Source organism: Rhipicephalus sanguineus, chromosome 3 (assembly GCF_013339695.2).
Source record: "Rhipicephalus sanguineus isolate Rsan-2018 chromosome 3, BIME_Rsan_1.4, whole genome shotgun sequence".
NCBI classification, from domain to species: Eukaryota; Metazoa; Arthropoda; class Arachnida; order Ixodida; family Ixodidae; genus Rhipicephalus; species Rhipicephalus sanguineus.
Window position 1 is genome coordinate 188,888,999 of NC_051178.1, and position 17,820 is coordinate 188,906,818.

The window sequence follows — 17,820 nt, forward strand, 5'->3', positions numbered from 1 at the left end:
GTTTGACGCCCTATCGCCGTCCGTAGAGAAGTCCAACGAATCGAATTCGTCTTCTGTGTCTGTGTTGCTACCATCATCCAGAGACTAACACTCAGATTCATCGAATCCGTCAAAATTCGCCGTTTTCATGGTGCATCCGCGAGCAACTTTGACGCGACAACCGAAACCACGAGCGCTCACCTCCCCGACTGCGCAGGAGCTTTCAAAATGGCCCTGCGGCTGATAAAAGAAACGCAAAAATGAAACTGATAAAGTACTGCCTTTTTTACCCTTTAAATGGCGTTAGCTGTCCAGAAGCGCTCCAAGAGCGCCAATATTTGAACTTGAAGTCATCGTCAACATACTATTGATGGGAATAGGTGCCGTCGCGAAAGTGTTGAGCTGTGTGGTATATGAGAACATAAAACTATTAAACTCAGATGGGCACTAAGTACGCACACAGTGCTGCAAATATGAAGACATCGCAACAGAACTGCACTCTTGCAGTATTCACGTGAAAGCCTTTATTTCACTTTGCCTCATGAAAGGAATGCATAGCAAGAAAGCTTCACTTTCAAGAACATCGTCAAACAGTTACAGCCTTTACATAAACACTCAAGTGAAAAAAGAAAATATAAACAAATACAGCAGTCTCATATGGCACGTAATGCACAGCAATTGATGCTGCATGATTAGTAATAGACTAGGTTAGACACGTGGAGATGCTTTGGTGGTTGGAAAGGCCACTTGACGAGGTGAAGAGCTCGTGTCACTGTGTCAAAGATCGTGATACACACTGAAGGAATTTAAAGAGGCCAACAAAGAAGCCAAGGAAAGCATGGGGGGTCATGTAATCAACTGTAACATTGTAATTGTGACATAACTGGAAATTAATTAAAGTGGATGAAAAAAACATCTTTGCCGTCAAAGGGGCCTGAACTCACAGCCTTCGAATTACGTGTTCGATGCTCTACCAATGGAGCTACAATGGTAGGCATTCCCTCGTCCATTTTGTTCGGTATTTCAGCGCGTGTCCAGGGAGTTTTAGCAAGCGCTGCATGTAGCCAGGACAGCGAGTGTGGAACACTATTTTTTTTGCCTGCTGGAGTCACGTAGCACACCATCTTTTTTACGAGCTGACAGCTGACCAATAATCCCGCGCGTACTACCTGTAGGCCTGAAGTGTGCCAGAACGAGACCACTTTTCGTCCACTTTAATTTCTTCACGCTTACATCACAATTACTACAAATAACATCCCCTATGTGTGGAGCACTCTTTTTTCCAGGAGGTATCATGCGGCACGTGATCTTTTTACGAGCTGGCAGCTGATAAGGAGATATAATTCAAAGGTTATGGGTTTAGAACCCACCAACGGCAAAGGTGTCTTTTTGTGCACTTCAATTTTATTCTCATTTATGTCACAATTACTAACGCTACAGTTCAAGATTACCAAAATGTCCCATATAATTTCCTTGGCTTCTTTGTATGTTCACTCCGTTAGGTTGTGTCTAAAAAAAGAAACGAGCCCCTTGATATATATTCCACTTTCATTGTGAAGGAAGAAGGCTTGAGGAACTGTTGGCAGAAAACGAACTTAAATATCACTGCAAGTACAATTATCTATTCCCGTTACAACCGTTAGCACTCTTCTCTATAACACTTGTTACCCATCACACAACAGAAATTCTCATTGCCACTGTCACTTCAATATTTCCACTGACAACTGTAGGCTCAGCTGATGTTTGATGCAATACAAACACTAAAATGCATTGAAATGTATATACTGAACTGCATACTCATCTTTTTTTTTCACACAGACAGTGTTTCACCGGCTAAAACTGCTACATGTGTCACCGCTCGGTGCAGACGGCACCTGGTTGTATCGGGAATGTGGGAACCTTCTCTAATGCTTTCAATTGTTCTAATCAGATTGCTTGCATGACATCATCAGTGGAGACAATCTAGAATGTACGTGAGAACCAGTGATTATGGTGGAATATACTGTGACTCATGCATAAATAACCAATGCGGTACATCTGCAGATCAGATTTTGGCAACGAATGACTGGGCTCATTGCTATTGCTCCACTATGAGTGTTCTCTTCTTTTCTGGGCACAAGTTCGTCCAATGAAGCGTTCAATCTTTATTTCATGCCTCGGGTACTAAGCTGTTCACCTTCACAGCAATGTGACATGTTTGAAAATAAGGTACAATGCGTAGTGCTCCAATAAAACGTTACAAAACATAGCTGAAGGATAACGTATTCCAATAAAAATAGAAGCAGCTGAACGAATAGAGCACGGCCCTCACTGCACATAACAAATTCACAGCGGATCTAAAACACAAATGAGGTACAAAAATAAGGTAGTGTGCAGTAAGCAGGTTCCCTGTAACTAAAATTCATAACATGTGCCTGTAACAGGCAGTACACATTCACGACAGTAATAGTCAAATGGTTGCTACAGGAAAAAAAACGAAACCTTCCCAGTTTATGATACTACAGATATAATAGATAGGATTAGGTTACCTATGTATACATAAAAATGAAACCATACATTCAAATTTGACACTTGCACACACCTAGCGTATTAAAAACCACACACAGCATGGCATTGTAGCCCAACATTCATGTAAGCCTATGATATACATAATTGCTCAGCATTCTTTTTTTTTTTTGTATAAAACACAGGCAGAGCTGCAACTCAGCGATCACGGCATTGTGAGACACTGGCCGACTCTTTACTTTGAGCTGGGCTTGTGGCCTGACCTAACGAAGCAACAAATGCTTAGAACTGGAGTGACAATCACTTTTGAATACAATTGGCAAGTTTTTCATGACACTGACTTGAGAGATCTGAACAGCATCGAAGCAGCATGTGCTGAACAATGTCAGAGTATATAGTGAAGCATTAACACGCGAAAAAAAGAAAAAAAAAAAGCTTTATGCCACATTACCAGTGACGACCAGAAACTTGGAAAAGATGAAATCTCTCTGAACACAGTAACACCGTAAGACCAGTAAATAGTCACTAGTTCAACATTTCAATAAACTTAGCAGTTAAGGTGCTGAGCCGCAAGAAGAGGACTGTACCCTGGCCTGTAACAGCTGCATTCCGCAAACGTTCAACTAGACATTGCACAAAAAGTAAACACGGTTCTTAACGTCATTGTCACATTAACTGCAACGAGCTCATGAATAAAACCTTCAATCAGACAACATATAAAAGTCAAGCAATACTGAGCTTCAAAGAAAATGAAAGAAAAAAACCCAAGAGTAGGCTTTGTACCTAAAAGAGCTTAAAAAGTTCTACAGCAGTGTCTTCTACGTTCGGCGAAGACAGAATGCCAGAAAGCGCAAAATTATCGCAGAAGGAGCCGCTAAAGTAAGAATGAGGCACGCTTTCTATACTAACGCGTGCTCATTCAACATGGTTCCAGGCTCATACCATTACTACCTTATAGAGGCATGCCCAAGCGGTTAACTGTGATCGTACAGTACAAAGTTTGCATACGTATAACAATACGCATCGTTACGACGAACAGCTGCTTTCATTGCTCCACGCTGCAATAGCCTGCTTCTCCTGACTTTGACTTTTCTCAACCTTCGCATCAGAGACAGTAGACTTGGCCACGCTCTTTTTCTGCTCGAGGAGCTGCAATATGATAGTGCTGACCGTGCAGGCAAGCTGTTGAACACTGTAAGGCTCATCTATAGGTGGCACATGGATGAAGACGGTCCAAGGACTGATCCTGAGCGAGGTGAAGTAGATGAACTCACACAGGTACCTTGGGAACGCAAGAAGAGATGTGAGGACACAATATGTACTGCAGCCAATTACGCAACCAGATTTTCCTTCAAGCACTTGCATGTACAGTCACGGCCAATATTTTTCGAGATGCTGGAGCGCCGTTCGAAAGCTGCCTCTGGGACACTAGGTGGTGCAGTGCACACGTCGAGGCTATGCTGGACGATTACTAAGACCATGCGTGTCCTATATTCTCTCGTTTGCCTGCCTGATCGCTGCCTGAGGCAGGTAAATGAGATAATACAGTAAAGCCTTGGTGATACGATCACGGCTCATACGAATTTCGTGGTGATACGAAATTTTCCTGTGGTCCCGTCCAAGTCCCATTAACCTGCAATGTAATGGAGTACGGTAGTTGCAAATCGATTTTCACCCCACGACGTTTGATACGAACATACACTAGCGCAATGGTAGGTACAGGTGCTGCCCACGCTGTCGCAGAAGAAGCGGAAGCCACGTGCGGGTGCGGAAATACTGGCTATGCGACCATCAGCGGTGCGTCGTTGCCTCCGAGATTGTGTGCGCAAATCTTGGAGACATTAATGCACTTTCATGTTTAGAGTACAGATGGCAGTGGCGTAGCACTTGTTTTTTTCTCTCTCTCTTTTTTCTTTCCAATGCGTCGACACGTGCTGCTGTGCTCGAGGCAGCAGCGTCGTCGTACTGTGTTAACACATGCCTGCCACGTCGATGCAAGCCAGGTTCTCGCAATCAGGCATCTTATGAAACGGGGTACGAGGACCCCAAGAGACAAAGTGGACGGTCTTGGTCATGGTGAAGGCGCTAGGCCTCACTACGTACACGCACACCTGCCAACTCCGATTTGCACGACTCCAGAATTTTGAGCAACCCTCCCAATTGTGCGGGCACGGCCGTAAATCTCCCGAATAACACCCCCAACACCACCGCGATAAGAAAATAACAGCAACAAAGGACAGTGGTTCTAAAATTTTCTGGCCTTCATCTATCCCGTACAAAGTGCTTCTTAAGGCACTTTCGCCGTAGTACTCTGATGTCATGCGGAAAAGCGTACTAAGATTAATTAGGAAGGGGTTACTAGCGATCACGAGTCACAACATATCTGGTTCATTAATTACACATGCGCACACGCACGGTATATTTACGAGTACAAGTATGATTGCTGACAACTAAACACTTTATTGGCAATCATTCAGAGCTGTTCATGACGTCGCTGCGGCCCTGAGAAGCAATAAATCAAAACATATGCCCACCTTCTTTTGTCGCACACTAATTTTCCATGTTTTCTGGTGATACAAATTTCGGATGATATGAATATTTTTGGTGACCCCGCGAGATTCGTATCACCGAGAGGTTTTACTGTATTCGTAGCCAGCGCTGCCCAGGTGGCGTGCCTAAAATGCACAAGCTGCGCCGCCCTGGCGAGCTAGCTAAGAAACATCCAGTAATACAGAGCCGCCGCGAGGCGTACGACGGCACGTTTCAACGTTCCCTCACAAACGCATGCTGAACGTCATTCGACACTACTGCGGCTTTTGCTCGATGTGCGTCGTTTTGTAGGTACTTTGGAACGCACAAGACTAGCGAAGATCGGGACACTTCGCTGCACTGTGGCACAGCGGGCAAGCAGCGATGCCACCGGTTGTTCTCCGCTGCGGCTTCAGTGATGTGATGTGTGCGGGCGGGTACCTTCGCGAGAGTGTGCTGTCGAAAGGACGGAAGCTGTCCAATGAGAAGTATGTCTATGACGTGGAAGAAGCTGGTTTTCGAAGAGACAGCGCTTGTGACCTTTCGGTGAAGTGTCAAGCACCGCACGACGTAAACTTACAGGTAAGTGTGTTCAAATTGCGCTAGCAAGCTCGACGGTGTATGCAGTGTGCTCGTTGTGCGCCTGCTTTGAAATAAAGTTAGTGCCTCAGGCAGCACTGAGAACATTCAGCCCAGTGAGTGACAGCTGTTTTGAGCGAGCATATCACATTTACGTAATCCGTAGTTACAGCTCTCGTACTATATTACAGAAGCTGTTTCGTTACACGCTTTGCTTTACGGTGTTTTTAATGGCTTGCATGTGCCCACTAAATGCTCGTATCGCAGTCTTTAAAAAACGTTTTTGAAGCTGACGATGAAGCGTGAAATAAATGTAAAAAGGCCGGTGTAAAGTGGAGATCAGTGGTGTTAGTGGAAATACAAACATGTCGCAGGTCTCGTGCTTTAACGACGTCGACTCGCCATCGTCTGCAGACCGTTTGCAAACTTGCGATCGGCCGTCGTCTAAGCCTGATACTTAAAAAAAAAATGCCTTTGAGGAACCTTAGTGGTAATTGACTTCGTGGTTGTTCCGAGTTTGACATGCAGTGTGTGATCAGCAATGGAACATGCGTAGACAACACGGTTTTTCTAGCGGTCATGGACTTGTAACCGTTCTAGAGCTGTGCACGTGACAGTGACGTATAGTACCGTTTTACTCGAATGTAATGCGAGTTTTTTTTTTTTTCTAGATTTTTGCAACCTAAAGTCGACCCTCGCGTTACAATCGAATACCGAAATTCTATGTTTTCTTCCTGGACATAATGAAATGTCACACCTGGCGTTACAATCGTGGTCATGTTACAATCGAGTAAATACGGTATGTGTAATGTACAGCGCGATGCTTACGCAACCTAAGCTGTCATGCGCTTTCTTTAACTTTTTCAAGGCCAGTTTCAAATAGAAGATTTGTGATGTTTTCCAGAGCGCCAACCCATGTGCATCGGTGGAAAGCAAGGCCAAAGGGAGTCAACTATGCTCTGGACTATTTTTTTTTTTTCAGTTATTAAAGACATTTTTGATAGTGGCATTTGTGGATACAACAATACCGCCGGTCTCGACGCTTCCTTTTCCTCGTTTGATGATCGCGCACGGCGGCATGGTTCACGTTAGCAGCCACTCGTATTTGTTTGTATGCCCAAGTGTTTCCGGCCGTGCCCGGCAGGGCGGCGCAGCCTGTCCGCGGAAACTCCAGCGCAGGTTCCCCATAAGACGCACATGTGCTTAGTAATCATCCAGCATAGCCATGACGTGTTCACCATACTGCCTAGTGTCCCAGAGGCAGCTTTCGAATGGCACTCCGGCATCTCGCAAAATTTTGTCCTTGACTGTACTGGGGTAACACTACGAGTGTAGTGCAACACGCAAGCTGCAACTGCAATGGCAACATGCTTAGGGGCAACCAGAAACCTGCAATACTGACAAAGATGAAGCCGCAAAGCTTCTGTGATTTTCCATTTTGACGTTTGCATTAAACTCTGCCAGAAACACGGCATTGGAAAGTCTACATTCATGAAAACAAGTAAAGAATGGTCTCCTGTTATGTCAGTGTGACACACTAGAAATGTGATGCAACATGATAGTTTGCACAATCATCTACAATTGTCAACTTCATGAAAGAAAGCATAGTGTCACATGTAGTTGGCAAGGCTATTCGCCACATGCTTGTGTATTCCTTTTCATAAATATGGCTGTTCTAGTAAACACTGCTAGTGACAGGGAGCCAGAAAAACTGAGCAATTGAAAATGAAGGCACTTGCTCACTCACACCTACGTAGTACAATGCTTACCTGCCAGCATCGTTTGACGTCTCAACGGGAACTGGGCAGCCAGCTGTCTTAAGCTTCTCAGTGAGTGCAACAAGGTCGAAGCAGGTACTGAGTCGTTCATTTTGCGGAGACACCCCACAGCAGAGGCCCTGAAACAGGCAAGTTGAGAGAAAAAAATGAATCTATTGTCTGTTGTTATGCAGAAGGTATTCCGTTAGAGAATTTCACACAGTTACTACTCAGCATAGATGTATTTATAGGAGAACAACAATACAGCAGACCTATCTGGAATGAGGAGAAGGTTGGTTTGCTAGAACCTAAGTTGTACAGTGACTGTAATTAAACTAACCGTGTGTTTAGAAATTATGGTGTCGATTACTATTTTATATCGGTGAAGTGAAAGAAAAAGCAAGCATAGAAACCTAAAACACAAGCTATGATTACAGACTGACTGTAGATTCTCTCAAAAGATTATTACATGCTAGGTGCTCCTTGGGATTATTACATGTATGATTATTATATGCAAGATACTTCCATGCATGTATGCCTATAAGCCAGGACGTGTACAAGTGCTATGGTCATAGAACTCTCTGTGAATTTCCCAGAGAAAATATTAAATATCTGCAATGTTTTCTATGGTTAAAATAAAGCAATTAGAGCTTGAAGATACGTGGTTACATCATATCGATTGTTATTTGTGCACAATCATGATTTCAGTATACGACATACTATGTTCTGGTCACAGCACGTGCAAGTGGTACGTTGTGGCTGCATGATATGCCAGCATGACTATACTCTCCTGCCTTGTTTGTTCCATAGCAGTGGTGTTGACATCTTGGCAGTTTTTCTGGAGCTGTCTAATCCGCTCAGCATATCCAGCTAAGGAACAGCACAGAGATCACGTCACCTGCTTTGGTACGGCACCCTTGTTGTCGGCAGCACAGTAGCTGCTATTGTGCGCTTGACTCTCCACAACCAAGTTCCGTGTGGTGGCGTCCATGCCGCAGTGGACCACAAGCTGCAATGAGAAATGCGGTACGAAAAAAAGACGGGCCTCTAAGCACCTAGCTGACGCAGTACATGCAACATCATCCGCAATCGCCAATTAACACAAATGTGGCGTTTAAAACACAGGGTTAATATTACCAAATTGATGCAACGTCAGGTAGAAAAGTTTGATGTGGTTCATCGTAAGTTTTAGCGAGCAGCATAATTTTTGTTCTCGTCACTACACGCTTCATTCGTTCCACCACCAGACTCACATCAGGCTTGAACTCTTCCCACAATCGAGGCACAACGCTTGAAACAGTGTCGTACTCTACTGGAACTTCCTTCGTCACGAGCCTCGTTCCAGGGATACCAGTCTTGGCGAGGGCCTTGACAACTTCATTGCTCGAATTGTGACCGTAGTCTCGGAACAGACCGAACCCTGCATAAACCAGCAATAGAAGATCCGCACGCAGTACTGATAACATCGGAAGAAAAGATAGCGCTACCGCTCGAGCAACAGGTTCAGTAGCGTAGGTTGCCGGTTCAGTAGCGATTCAGTAGCGTAGGTTCGACAGCAACATTTGGGTAAGTTCACCACCACTACTTAATTGTTTCTTCAACAAAACACTGCCTCTAATACAAGCACTGTGAAACGGCAATGCAGTTTCTCTGAAGTACTAGGTTTTCTCGCTTCAACAAAAGTAGGAATTTTGACGATCCATGTTGACTTTCAGTTGATCGCCGATTGACAGGCTAAGCCTCGGGCTTTCGAGACCGAAAACTGAAAAGAGCCACGTAAGTAACACTGCCATATCAACGGGCTATTTTAACGCCGCAAGCAACGCCTTTCTGATAGCTTCCAGAGAATTGGGGGGCTATTAGGAAAACAAGCATCACGTGCTTAGCGTTCGACGGAGTGACCTAGTGTGATCTATTTACCACTCTCACCTGTTAGAAGGACGGTCGGTTCGTTTTCGGACAGGCACACACCTGGTAAAAAAAACAAGGAACGAAATTTCTACATGATTCCGCTTTCACAACTTCGTGGTGGTGCCGTAATGTTATGCCGGGCGTCATTTGGCAAGTCACGTATGCGAGTGACAACCGAGCTCTCATATCGTGCTGGCAGCCTGTGCAGCTAGCACAAATGTTCCGTCGAGGTACCACGGTATTTTGCGGCATTCGCGAGACCTTTTCTGGGGCAAAACTCTCGTCCTAAACACGTCAGCGAGAGCCAACAAAACTTACCGTTCAACGAGTCACTGCTACTCTTCGCCGCCATGGCAAATTCGAAACTGACTGCGCCGGGAACAACACAACACAACATTGTTGTTGTTCATATTCATGCACGAGAGGATTCCGCCGCCTGCACTCACAAACAGTCATGATAGACAAAACAAAAATTTTTAGGTAGTTAAAGTCCTTTATGTAGCTTTATATGGCCAGAGTTGCTGAAATAAACACAAGCATGACGTCACATGGCGCGACAATTCGAATATTGACAAAGTGGCCATAAAAGAGGTTGGTTGTAATTAGAATGATTCTACGTCACTGTAGCCGTAACCATGCATCCAAATCTCTGTGCCTTCACAATGCATGTTTGTACAACAGACTTCGCTGCAACGAAACTCGACGAGTTAAAAAAAGTGTGTTCCGTTTATCAGGACACAGGTTGAAAGCGCAAAAGACGAAGACAGAGAAGAGGCTTGACACACACGAGCGCTGACTTACAACAGTATTTTATTCGGAACCAGGCAACCACATATATAGCACAGAAGCCGTGACACATCACGTGTGCGCTGTCGGCACAAAATTCATCTCCCGACGCAAGAAACATAACTCTTTCCTAGAAAGAGCAATAGACGGTTGTGATACACATGCGTCACCTAATCTGTCTTCGTCTTTTGCGCTTTCAACCTGCGTCATGCCAAACCAACAAGCCCAAACAGCTACCCTAGTCCGTTTATCAGAACTTTCGCTTGAGCGAAATCACATTCGAAATGCGTCTGGGTCTTTTTACGTTATACTTCTCTGAATAGAGATTTTACTGTGCTCTGCGGCTAAAATTATGCTTTACTTTGCGCGAGCATGCGCACAAGCATTCTCGTAATTTAGTCATCGCGCTCGAAACAGCTGTAGACTTTCAAGTGCACACCTTGCAGTTCGGTCAAAAACAATAATGGCCATTGGAACACTAATATGATTAATTCGTCAGCCGTCTATGTATCGAACTTTACCTATTCGACTGTCTCCTTAGCGCATCTTGACTGCAAAGTTCTTAAATACACCTTAGAGCTCTCTTCGTCTTCCGGAATCAAGTCCTCATGATAAAAACACCACGACAACCACTGGCGTGGCCAGGGAGAGGGGAGGTGACACCCCCCCCCCCCCGAAAACTTTCAATTTTGCATTGCACGCATACATACAAACGCACGCACGAACGTACATAAAGTATGGTTGAACCCCCCCCCCCCCTTTCCCCCGAAACAAAATTTCTGGCTACGCCCCTGAATACAACATTAACATAAATATTTAATTTGAATTAACGTTCCAAGGAATGCCAAGGAGTGGGAATGCATTATGTATATGGCAGCTACATTTCGTTTAAATCGTATTTTACCCTTACTACAAACTATGACAGACAGCCTACTTTTATAACAGATCACCTTGCAGTCTCCTCCTGACTCACATCAACGAATCCTTGTTACTATCTTATGTTAAAATGGAAGTCTCCTCTTTTTCAATACACTGATCATTTTTCTTTCTTTCTCCCTCACACGCACGCACACACACACACGCAACATATGCACCAAACTTCAGGCACAAATACGTCCTACTTGTGGCAGTTCTGGCACCAATATCCTACTAGAAGTTGCTCATGCCTAGCATTCTTGTTGGTAGTAATATATTCTATTTTGAGTTGTATTTGGAATGTTTTACCATTACCATCTTGTATTAATTTTTGTGTCGGAGAAATTTTGCATAATTTATTATGTCAATGTCTTATTGTTTTTATACTATTTTTTATGCATTCAACTTTTCTATCGCATTGCTCAATAATAATATTACACCTGTTTTGTGCACTATACGACAAGAGGTCCCATTATATTCATGTGCCCTCGGACATCCCTCCTTCCCTGTATTACACTTTGTGACTCAGTAAAAAATTATTCCGGTTCTGCACAGACTACTCATAACCTTTCTGAAAATTATATATAGTTCCCTGTACTACGCTTCATAACTCAATAAAAATGATTTCGATTTTTCACTGACTACTCGTAACGTTTTTTAAAATGATATATATGTATAAACATTCATAGAGCATAGCTAGAGTTGTGGATCACTGAACCACAAATTTGCGCTTAGCAGAACACCAAAGCTGTCACGTTACCGTGGTAGGCTGACAGCTTACCACTTGTTCCGTCTGCTTCTACTTGTGCTCTGCCCTTCCGTGCAATTTTAACTCTGTTTAAATGTCGTATCAACTAGCACCCCAATGCACTTCACTTGTGTCCAGAGAAAAGACAACAGTGTTATCACACGCAGTATCTGCTATGTAACACTACTGCATACAGGCATACAGTATTGCTCAGTTGGGTCAAATGCAGAAAAGTTAAAAGACCCAAGGACGACTCCAACAGATGCAAAGAAGGGAGTCTCACACAAACAATTTTATGAGATGATCAGGGGGCGTGACCTTAAAGAAGAAGGCCACGCTTTTTATTGCTCGACACGGAGAGGGCTACGGTTGCCCCTCCTCACCCGTTGAGTCCCTATCCACCGTTCCAGCTCTGGTGAGCACTGTATATATGTCGGTAGCACATTGCAGCCTTCCATTGCAGGCGCGCGACTAGTAGAGTACATTGCGAGTCAAACTGTGGCAGCTTCACGTCTTCCGCGGCAACCTCGAGGGCCAGGCAAGTCTCTGTCCCGGCTCCTACGTCATCCGCGGGGGGGATCTGCCAAGCTGGGGGAGGAAACCTACGGCCCGGGGCGGGCAGCTAAACGCTGGCACCTCACAAGTCCTGAATGAGAGGCACTCCGGTTGGAATGCATAGTGAAAAGCTGGCAGCACTCTGCCAGCAGAATGGTAGTTGGGAGTAGTGGTACTCTGCCCGGCTCTCGCCAAATGTGGCATCTCGGCGAGGTGGCAAGCCGCGGCAACGCTCGGACGGCGACGACAATGGTAGTCTTTAGTTCTTCTTCCCCATTCGCTTCTGGAGTGAGTGGTCGTAAGTCCAGTGCTCTCCTTCCAAATGGAATAGCTGAAAGGGAAAAGAAGCGAAAGAGTGAGGAGAAATATATTAGCATTGCCAATTAGATTTGATTCCATCAACCTTCACTCTTACATATTTCGTCAAATACTTCTGCAGACAGCTACACCATAAATAGCCACAAAAGCGAATGGCAACCTGCCATAGCGTAAATTTCTTTATATACATGCTGGCAGGTACACAAGTGTCGTCTCAAAAAAATGAAGACTGAATGAACGTAGGGCTCACATCAAACATCAAGTTTTGGCAACTACTCCTTCATGCATTCATTCTTTCCTGAAAGTTCCCACAAACAGCCTGAGGCCATTGTAATGGTGCACTTGTGTAATGAAAAAAAAAAGAAGCAAGTTTACCATTTAAAACTGGGCAAATTAAGCACAATAAAGCATAAACACCAATTTTACAGTAAGCATGAAGGCAGAACCCTGTCATAAGCAAACACACAAGTTGAATGAGGGGTTCAATGGATAGTAGGCATGGTTTCCTGCCTGCTTTTCCTTTTCGTGTCCCATTTTTTTGCTATTTTTCCTGAGCACAAGGCTGCACTAACAAGCTCCAGTTTAGATGCTATTTTTGCACACACACCCTTGGCTTCCATGCCTGGCCGCTGTGGAGTCGCTCGCTGGCTTCCCTGCGCTGCTTCTCCTCGAGAAACGTTTTGCTGCTGGTTGCCTTGTTGACATCCTTGTTTTTCAGGGCTAGCGTCACTTCCTTCCATAACCTAGTTCAAGAAGGAAGCGAAGCAAAAAAATGTCAGCAGCGATTTAGTGGGTAAATGTCGGAGAAATGTGTTAGAATTACCTTTAATGACCTTTGACTACCATCAATTACAGCCTTTTCTTATATATAACCCACACAAAATATACAAGAAATTCGGAGCTAAAGTTGGGATGCGGGTTATACGCGAATTTCAGCGCTCAAGTTGGCTTCACGATAATGCAAGGCAGCTTCACATCAATACATGGTGATCTTTTTGATTTTTATTCTGTTGTGGATGGCAGTGGGGGGTGGGGGGAGGGGTGTTATATGTAGTGGCGCGTTATACACAAAAAAATGGTGTCCTTCTAATTATGCTGCTATTATAGAAGGAAAGAAAGCAGAATTCACTGAAACTCTCATGGTTTTTCTAATTTTTAATAAAACTATGTTTCCAGGACAGTGGACACACTTTCACATACCAAAAAGTCCACATTCCAAAAGCGGTCAAACATGATGATAATTAGTGGGCTTTTGTGGTGCAAGGGCCAGGTTTGGCCAAACAGTGCAATGTCTTTTCATGTGGTGTTAGCGTTGACCAATGCTTCTTATGATGGAATGTAATATGGTTGTAAAGAGGCCTAAAATCACGTGCTATATCAGAGTGTAGATGATGTAATGTGGTACAAAATAATGGCAGTGACAGCGGTCAGTCAAACATGCGGTGTCTTCGGAACCAAAGACTCAACAAAGCAACTGGAGCTTGCAAAGTTGGCTACTGGGACATCTCTCGTTTGACCACTGTTCTTCTCTTCCAAGTCTATGCATTCTTCCTAGACTCTGAACTCGCGCTTTTTTTTTTAAAGTAGTCCATGCGCTATCACGTTGAAGTTAAATACAAATAATGACCATATTCAAGTGCCAATACAAAAGCTAGACAACTAAGCAATTAAGGTCGGATAACAGTTTAAGAAGTATTGCCACTTAAACTTCATTATTGTCTGAGGCTGCGAGTTTGACATAATTTGTGCAACAGCACTTCATGAAGACAGCGTTTGGGCCTTGCCTGAATTGAAAAACCACACAATTCAATGCAATTTTAGAAAACTGCTGAGGTTCCATAGCAGCTCCAGCATAGTGGAAGTCCCTGCTGATAGGGCCCGCAAGGTTCAGTCTTTGTAAAACAACAACAAAAGGAGGGCTGATTTTACTATCATTGGAAGGGATAGAAACCAGTGTCCATGACAGTGATTGAGCGATTTCACTGACAGCGACACTGAAAAGCACTGGGCCCCGAGAGCCCCAGGCCCCCTAAGAACCTGATGTCATTTATAGACGTGAACCCGATGCACAATAGTCGGGTGTTTTTGGATTCTGGGCTTAACAGAACAGCCAATTGGGCTAGTTAGTCAGTTAGTTTCCAACTGTGTTTCCAACGTTAGTTTCCAAGCAAGTGTTTTCTGTGATTAAAAAAACCAGTCGAAGTTTAGCGCCTGCCCTGTGTGGTTCTCTGCTCTTTTGTCTACGTTTGTCGCGCTACAACCACAACTGATTCTGGGCTGCCATGATGGGCCAATTTGTAAATGCATATAACATGCAAGTCCAGCAATGGCTCATAGTAATGATGCGCCTAGCACTATCCTATGGCACTTTCAAGAATTTTATGCAGCTAGCATTTTTCTTGGAAAAGGGGTAGAGGGAAAACAAACAGTGGCATGATGTGAAGGGAGAAAAACAGCAGCAGTGACGATCACGACGATGTCAACGACACTAGTGTCACTACAGTAACCAGACTATAGCACAACAGCTTACCTGCGTGACTCAAAGGGCTCTTGTTGCTGAATTGGTTGAACTATTTTCTTTGTGGTTGCCAAGGTGGTTGTATCCACAAACACAGCTTGGTCCTGAGAGATCAAAGAAATATGCGTATGTTGCTTACAAGCCTGGACGTTCTGTAACTTGAGTGAGATGGTACAAATAGACGCAGGGAACCTTGATTTGGTATTCACAGCTAGTGAACAATAAAAATGAGAAACAAAACGTGAGCGAGCACATAGGTTTCCTTCTAAAAGACAGAATCTGAGTTCAATGCATTGCCACACCATGTGTTAAGAGCGTCGCATGCAACTTGGCAAAAGGTATCAAAATTAAAGCTTTAAATTTAATGTATGGAGGGTGCGTTCCAACTTACGCCATTGGGGTATTTGGCAGTCATAACACCGTTCCATTCACCCGTAACAGTCATGAATGGCCTCCGCTCATTGGGAGGGAACACCTCTGCTGTGAGCTGATGCTTCTTGCCACCAATCATGGGCTGTGGAACAAGAAGAATTTGTTTCCTTAGTACTTGCACAAACTTCTTGCTTAAAATCATGGTTGATAGATTGCCTACCAGTCAGAACTCAACAGACAAACTGCATATCGAATGCCCTGCCATTCAATTTCACCCTCAAGTCGAATAGGCACAAGGTTTTGAATGTTCTTCTGATAGCTTTTGAAGATATACCGCTCTGGTGTAGGGGATGATTATAAACAACATATAAGATAAAGGTATTAAAAATCTACGCAAGCTGCTACAAGGGAGGACTGGAGATAACCAGATAATGCTATTGTAGCTAGCCTAGTTTGAAGGTTTCCTCGCTTGTAGCATTTACATAGAAAACAACACTCAATGAGTAACGGATCTTAACCTAGGCCAAGTAGGGATGTTAGGTGCAGTTCTCTATGCAAAAATGAGGCTGAAGTGATTAAGAGTGGTTAAACAACTGACCTAGCTGAAGTTCGCATTTCCACAGAAGGGTAGATCATGTTAGGGTGGAAGACAAGTCTTGTAAAGGACAGAAAAAAAAAAACTGGCTTCAGAAAGATCTCGCTTGACTACTGGTAATCACTGTCAACCACAGAACCCTTCTGCGTCTACTGTCTTGGCCTTGCACATTGAAATACTATTTGGTGAAAAGAATCACGACTACCTGGTTTAGTTATTTCCAGTAAGTAAGCACCTATGTTTGGCGAAGTGGTTACACTGGACAATTTTTCTTGTCCTGATGCTAATTAAGAGACTTGGCTCTGTTGGTACAGGGTAGCTCATCATGAACAAGGATGAATTTATATATACATATTCAGGTTATCAAGTCCTTAGGCACAAATGTCAGCCATGAAGGAAAGCATGAATGTCTCTAGCTTGCAATGCTGCGCACCTACATGAGGAACTTCAGTCAGGTAGTGCAATTTAACACTGAGTCAGTGTCTGCAAAACTTCTGGGTACTGATGTTGAAAAGGAGAACACATGAATTTGTTTGCGTAGTAATTTCATTGAAACATTTCTGTTGCTAGTTAGGGTGTGATAATTTTTGGGCAACCTTCACGGCACCAACTAAAGAAGCTTAGCCACAACAAACTGCTTTTCTGTCTGTGCAGCAGCTTTCCGATTCAGTTCGCAGGCTGCATTTACTGTCAGTGTCTCCATTGTTCATTTCAGACAATAGGTTGCTCTTCAGAGGTCGTCAGTGCTGTAAATTTAGTAATAGCTGTTCAGTGCCAAGATCCAGAGAAAGCAAGCATGAATCATTGTAGCACAAAGAAATAAAACCAGGTTGTCTGCAAGAACGTACTCTGAGGCTACGACTTGTGTGTCGTGCAAAAGGCATTTTTTTCTATTTGTTCACCACACGTGAGCGTGACCAGCTGTTTCCCAGAAGAGTATAAGCATTTATTTTTGTTACTCAACAAACACTTGTGCACCTACTGTATTTCCTGATGTACTCGACGTGGATTTTTTTCGCTGACCTTTTGTCACTGGGCCTTTAAATGCAAAAATCATGTGCCCTGCACAACCAGTGAACATGAATATTTTTTTCACGAGTATGATAAACCGCGTATGACAGCATTCTTAAATCAAATCTTGTTTTAACAGCACAGATACCATGGTGACAGATGTCAGCTCCTTGCAGCACAGCACTGGTGGTAAAAGCCACCATTATCACATAGAGAAGTGTTTTGTTAGTTTAAAAAAACAAAGAAACCTTAGAGCTATGGAACTGACAAGCACACACTACAAACTGACAACCAGTTGGTAGTGCGTGCTTGTCCTTGTGTCCTCATCTCTTGTCCTTGGAAAACAGTTTTTAAATTATTTTGGTAGTGCGTGCTTGTCCTTGATGCCTCATCTCTTGTCCTTGGAAGACAGTTTTTCAATTGAGTAAACCAGTTCGTAGCGTGCACTTGTCCTTGGAAAACAGTTTTTCAATTAATAAAACAGTTGAAAGTGCACGCTTGTCCTTGTTGCCTCATCTCTTGTCCTTGGAAAAGTTTTTCAATGAATAAACCAGTTGGTAGTGTGCACTTGTCCTTGTTGCCTCATCTGTTTTCCTTGAAAAAGTTTTTTAATTAATAAACCAGTTGGCAGCGTGCGCTCGCCCTTGTTTCCTCGTCTTTTGGTGGACTGCCTTCCTAGTAAATAGCTACTATATAAGCTAATAAGTATGCGCTGCCGACAATGGAAATGTGTGAAGGATGC

The 17,820-nt window shown here is 43.8% G+C and overlaps 2 protein-coding genes across 2 annotated transcripts in view; both read right to left on the reverse strand.

Annotated features, from left to right (window-relative positions):
• Window positions 1–502: 502 nt before the first annotated feature.
• LOC119387878 (pyroglutamyl-peptidase 1) lies at window positions 503–9,666 on the reverse strand. The gene is made up of 6 exons (XM_037655436.2): window positions 9,579–9,666; window positions 9,279–9,320; window positions 8,603–8,769; window positions 8,248–8,358; window positions 7,362–7,489; window positions 503–3,766 (listed from the first exon to the last, which is right to left on the reverse strand). Exons 1-6 carry the CDS (start codon window positions 9,655–9,657, stop codon window positions 3,511–3,513), a joined length of 783 nt encoding a protein of 260 aa, XP_037511364.1. The 5' UTR covers window positions 9,658–9,666; the 3' UTR covers window positions 503–3,510.
• A 2,334-nt stretch (window positions 9,667–12,000) lies between these two features.
• Window positions 12,001–17,820, reverse strand: part of LOC119387882 (oxysterol-binding protein-related protein 9) — a 31,661-nt gene continuing 25,841 nt past the window's right edge. Inside the window, exons 17-20 of the mRNA XM_037655439.2 lie at window positions 15,492–15,614; window positions 15,113–15,204; window positions 13,190–13,325; window positions 12,001–12,595 (exon numbers count right to left, since the gene is read on the reverse strand). Of these exons, the coding sequence (XP_037511367.1) occupies window positions 12,524–12,595; window positions 13,190–13,325; window positions 15,113–15,204; window positions 15,492–15,614 (423 nt within the window). The 3' untranslated portion in view covers window positions 12,001–12,523. The remainder of the gene's footprint in view (window positions 12,596–13,189; window positions 13,326–15,112; window positions 15,205–15,491; window positions 15,615–17,820) is intronic.

What these genes read in the sequence shown, in the direction of transcription:
- LOC119387878 (XM_037655436.2), bottom strand. Translation starts at nt 9,657, where the DNA reads ATGTTGTGTTGTGTTGTTCCCGGCGCAGTCAGTTTCGAATTTGCCATG. An exon ending in ACCGACCGTCCTTCTAACAG is followed by an intron (nt 8,770 to 9,278) that starts GTGAGAGTGGTA and finishes TGGTTTATGCAG; the next exon opens with GGTTCGGTCTGTTCCGAGAC. An exon ending in AGGGTGCCGTACCAAAGCAG is followed by an intron (nt 7,490 to 8,247) that starts GTGACGTGATCT and finishes TGCCTGTTTCAG; the next exon opens with GGCCTCTGCTGTGGGGTGTC.